At 47.5% G+C, this 4575-nt stretch overlaps 1 protein-coding gene across 1 annotated transcript in view; it reads right to left on the bottom strand.

Moving 5' to 3' along the window:
- Nucleotides 1–2044: 2044 nt before the first annotated feature.
- Nucleotides 2045–4575, bottom strand: part of HES3 (hes family bHLH transcription factor 3) — a 2533-nt gene continuing 2 nt past the window's right edge. The window contains exons 1-4 of the mRNA XM_069612168.1: nucleotides 4483–4575; nucleotides 4270–4365; nucleotides 3661–3742; nucleotides 2045–2698 (exon numbers count right to left, since the gene is read on the bottom strand). The exon at nucleotides 4483–4575 is cut by the window's right edge and continues 2 nt beyond it. Coding sequence (XP_069468269.1) covers nucleotides 2175–2698; nucleotides 3661–3742; nucleotides 4270–4365; nucleotides 4483–4536 — 756 coding nt within the window. The 5' untranslated portion in view covers nucleotides 4537–4575 and the 3' untranslated portion in view covers nucleotides 2045–2174. The remainder of the gene's footprint in view (nucleotides 2699–3660; nucleotides 3743–4269; nucleotides 4366–4482) is intronic.

The following is a 4575-nucleotide window of genomic DNA, read 5'->3' as shown; positions in this document are numbered from 1 at the left end:
TCTTATCGCCCCTCACCCCATAAACCCAGCCCTCATGACAGGTCACCTCACCACCATTCCCCATACAGCTTTCATTTTCTGTGCTTTCACGTTGAGGTTAGACACCATTTGCATGCTATTCTCTTTCATTTCCACGTTCTCTCTTAATGAGTGTGTGTGTGTAGTGTGTGAGCGCATATGCTCAGGCTGGACTATGAAAGTGTGCAGAACCTCTATGTTGGTCACATAGACAACTTCATTTGGATAATGTTCCAATTCAGTCCTAGATTTGTGTTTGTATATGTAGGAGTTTTGGAATTGTACTTTTGTTTTTCTGTTAAGTGAAATTGAAATACTGGGGAGGGGGGTTCACATGCACTGTGATACAATATGTCTACTTTATCCAAATGAATGCTTCTCATTTTATGATCTTGAATGGTGAAAATCCGAGTCGGTCCCTCCAGAAGCCAGATTTTCCCACCAGGCACATTATAACACAGAGCATTTTCATCGTACACCCATTAAATGCTGTGTTATGGGTGGTTCATATACAATTTAAAATGTTACCTCTATCCCCCGTTTCTCAATCACAATAACACAAGAATGTCAATGTGAACGTACCTGTCTAAATATTTCTTCATTCTGTTTTATGTATGTTGTTCAGAAACGACAGTACGCCCGGCACCCGTCAGTAATGCAACAAAAAACGTGTAATGTAACATGCATATTTGTCTGTAGCTTTCCTGAGGTTTGCTCGGCCAGAAGAGGGAAGGGTTTGGGATGCAATGAAGTGGTTTACTCACTGAGCAAGACAAACATGTCTTGTCTTTACACCATTGCAGGGGTGTTGCTAAGATCCAGGGATATACTAATGTCAGGACTGTCAGGACTCCGTGTTCGCTAGCTTTTTGGTTGTAGCCCATTAGCTTCTGTCTGGGGCTACAACCAAAACACCCGGGGCTATAGCCCACCAGGCCACTCCCAGCAATAACTCTGCACCATTGATTGACTACAGTTGTATGCGTACATTGACATGGCTTTTGCTCATTTTCAGGGCACACACAAAACAGAGTAAAAGAGGGTAAGCAGCATAGACAAAAATAAAAAAGGAGAGGGTTAAAAAAAGTGCAAGATGTAAAGGCACTGATGTAAAGTCATGGAACCCTCTGTAGTTTTTCATGAGGTTTGTTTACCCTCAACAGAGGCTGGATTCGTTTTAAAATGAAAGTGTAGGAAGAAGTTGAAACTTGCGCTTCAGTGCACTGCATTGAACGTTCCCTTAAACAGCAGGTGTGTTTGTTTGGGGGTTTGGATGGCGCGTGGCAGGGGCGCAGCGATGGGGTTTGTGGGGAGCGGGGGCAGGCCAGCAGGCAACCTAATTCCACTAATTCTTTTCCACACTTCGACCACTGCCTAACGTAGCAGTAACGATGCTGCCGTGTAAGCCTCCGTTACATTTTGTTGTAGCTCGGCCTCGAGTGAAAGTATTGACTCACAAACCAACACACTCAAAATGATGCCCGTTGACCTTTTTTGTCATTTTTATTTTAAGCCTTTCAGGAAAGTGCACAGTACATTTACTATTTAATAGTCATATCATACAATGTAATACAGGTTGGAAGCGTAAGCAGTCTGAACGCAAATAATGGTAACGTGCAGGTGCCCTTAATACATAATTTCTGGTAATATTATCATAAGCATTTTATTGAAAGGTTCTCTCCAGTGAACAGCGTCAAGAATGTCTCAACATCATGAGTAGATGTCATCAAATGAATGGGACGTTGTGGGGTGCTCACTGCTGATAATTGTTGATGGTGCAGATTTGGGTACAAAGCGTCGGGTGTTTTAAGGTCACTGGAGAGCCCCTTTTCGATATTGTAATCAGTTCTGAAATCTTTCACAAAATCACCCGTAAATGCATCATTTACACTACTTATGAGTGGGTACAGTAACCCAGTGGGTTAATGCGCATGCGCACTCTCTGGGCGTCAGAGCAGGATGATGCACGTTCGTTTTTGTTCCATTCGGACTTACGCACGCACGCATGTACGCACGTTGCCATTCAGGTAAAGACTACACGACCTCAAGTCCAGGTATGTATAAACATTCAATAAACAATTTGATGTCACTGTATGCATTCTTATAAAGAATAACAATCGTATCCCCGCTATTTAGGGACTGTTTCTTCTGCACGGCTACCACGGGCGCCACACGCTTTCCGTGGGGTGCACTGTCCTGGGGCTGGTAGGCTCTGCATTGGCGCTTAAGAGCAGAGGTTGTGTGTTCGCAGCAGGGTGCTTTTTCAGTTCTTGGGACTCTGCTTGATCGGATGCTCCTCTGAGGTGTCTGTGTGAGGGGGTACCCTGTTCGGATTGGGGCCCGTTACTCAAGTCTGTTGCTACGGCCCCCTGCTCCAGTCCGAGGCTGCTGGTGGGCGGGTGTGTCCATTGCGAGAACCCGCTCTCCGTGGCCTTAAAGCTGGCAAAGGGAATGGGCAGGCCGCTGTCCGCGGTCCTGAAAATGGTGCCGGCGCCGGGTGAAGCGCTGTCCGTGGTCCTGAAGCCGGCGCTGGAGGCGGGCAAAGCCCTTCCCAGGTCCCGAAGGAGTCGCAGGCAGAGGCTCTCGCTTCCTTCTTCCGACCGCATCAAGAACTGGCTGACCCCGTACAGGCAATTGCGGAATCCGGTCTGGTATTCTGCGGTCTTCAGCAGGGGGACACCTGCGCAGAGGGAATTAAGGGGAAACCATGTTAGTACATTTATACATTAACGGACTAACAAGGAACACTTAAACGTAACAGATAAAACAAAACATATTGATTGGTACGTGGAGCAGGTGTTCTTGGGTATAATGCCTTTACCCGTAAGTACTATGATCACTGATGTATCTTTTCAATACATTTTGCATCGCCCCACACAAAATGTAAATGCCCATATACATCAGGTTCCGGCAGGATAGCTCAGGGGTAACGTGCTTGCCTTGGAAATAAGACGAAACGGGGAAACACAGGTTCGATCCCTCTGGGTATTAAGCGCATTATGAATAAACTATCATATTGATTGTGCATCATTTAAAGGAGGATTCCATTTGTAAGTGCTCCATCTTGTGTGCAATATAATAAATTCCTTCCTTTATTGATTGCATGTTCCACAGTTTGGTTTTAAGATCCACTATACTGCCCCACGTGGAACCGGCCCCGTCCGCTGAATAGTGAACTGGTGCGATAACAAAACGAATACACCCAGAATTGCACACACAGCGCCTGATTTACAACAACAAAAAATCCAATGGACTTTCTAATGTTAAAACGTGTGTAAATCAGGCCCGTAAACGCCACCTTTCCAGGGACATGAAGGTCTTGCCTCGCTCTAGACCCGTTTTCCAGATTTGCTTTCTGACCCCAAGCTGTGAAATCGGGCTCGGTTCTATAAAGAGAACAGAGGGTCGCGCTGTTGCTGCGCGGTACAGATGAGCAGAAACCACAACTCAGACTATTGAAATGAGCCACTGGCAAATACATGTGGGGGCCATAGGCGCTTCTTTAAAAGTCGCCCCTTGCTGCCAGCCAGCTCAGGGCCCTTCGCAAACTGGACCCCGTTGAATAAACTGAAGTTATAACATAGTGGCTGAACTCTAACGACACTGGGTCGGATTATCCGTATTATTTATTATTCCTCTCACCGTGCGCGGCGCTCTGAATGTTCTTCAGGTACTTCACAGTCAGCTCCAGAATATCTGCCTTTTCCAGTTTGCGTTTTCTTATCTAAAAAAAAAAAAGAAGGTAGGTAGGTTTAATGTTAGGTCGCCGTGCCCACTTTTCCCTGAACGCCCCCCTGGTAACAGACAGGCGGCGTACTGCAGCCGAGGCCCTGGCAGCGAATCTTTCGCCTAAAATTTACGAATGGGAAGTTCCATTGACTTCCCTTAAAGATGTTTTAAAGTGGCCTGCTGGCGACTGAGAAACATGCAGGCAGACGGGTGGATAGATTGTGAGAAAGGTATCCAGCCGGGGGGGGGGGGGGGAGAGAGAGAGAGAGAGAGGGAGAGAGAGAGAGAACGAACGCAGTCTAGCTAGAGACAGAGGGAGGGTGGGAGAGAGAGAGATAAAGTAGAAAGAAAGACAGCAGTCTAGCTAGATTAAGAGGGGGGAGAGAGAGAGAGAGAGAGAGATGGATGAATGGAGAAGTAAGTTAGCTACATATCATGTATCTAGCTTTCTCAATGAGGCTACTGAGAGGGATGTCACGGGTTGTTCATGGGAGCCGGAGGCGGTTCTGAGGCTGAGCTTACGTTTTGGGAATAGTGCTTCTCCAGCAGAGACTTCAGCTGCTCCAGGGACACGTTAATCCGGGCTCGCCGCTTCTTTTCCATGAGCGGTTTTGAGGTCTGTAGGAAAAAGGGAGAGGGGTGTTACTTCAGCGGACTGGATTCGAGCCATGCAGCACGACACATAAGCACACACGACTCCCCGCCTCGTCGCCCTCCCCGGGGCCTGACACTCACCTTCCTGAAGCTGCAGCGCTGGCCCTTGTCGGGCCCTGCAGAGTTGGTCACCATGGTCTCTCTCCGGGAGCGGGGCCTCCTGCTGCAGGCGGT

Source organism: Ambystoma mexicanum, chromosome 8, assembly GCF_040938575.1.
Source record: "Ambystoma mexicanum isolate Mex_15411 chromosome 8, UKY_AmexF1_1, whole genome shotgun sequence".
Taxonomy (NCBI): domain Eukaryota; kingdom Metazoa; phylum Chordata; class Amphibia; order Caudata; family Ambystomatidae; genus Ambystoma; species Ambystoma mexicanum.
The sequence above is the reverse complement of the archived record's forward strand: the minus strand, read 5'-3'. Positions and strand labels throughout refer to the sequence as shown.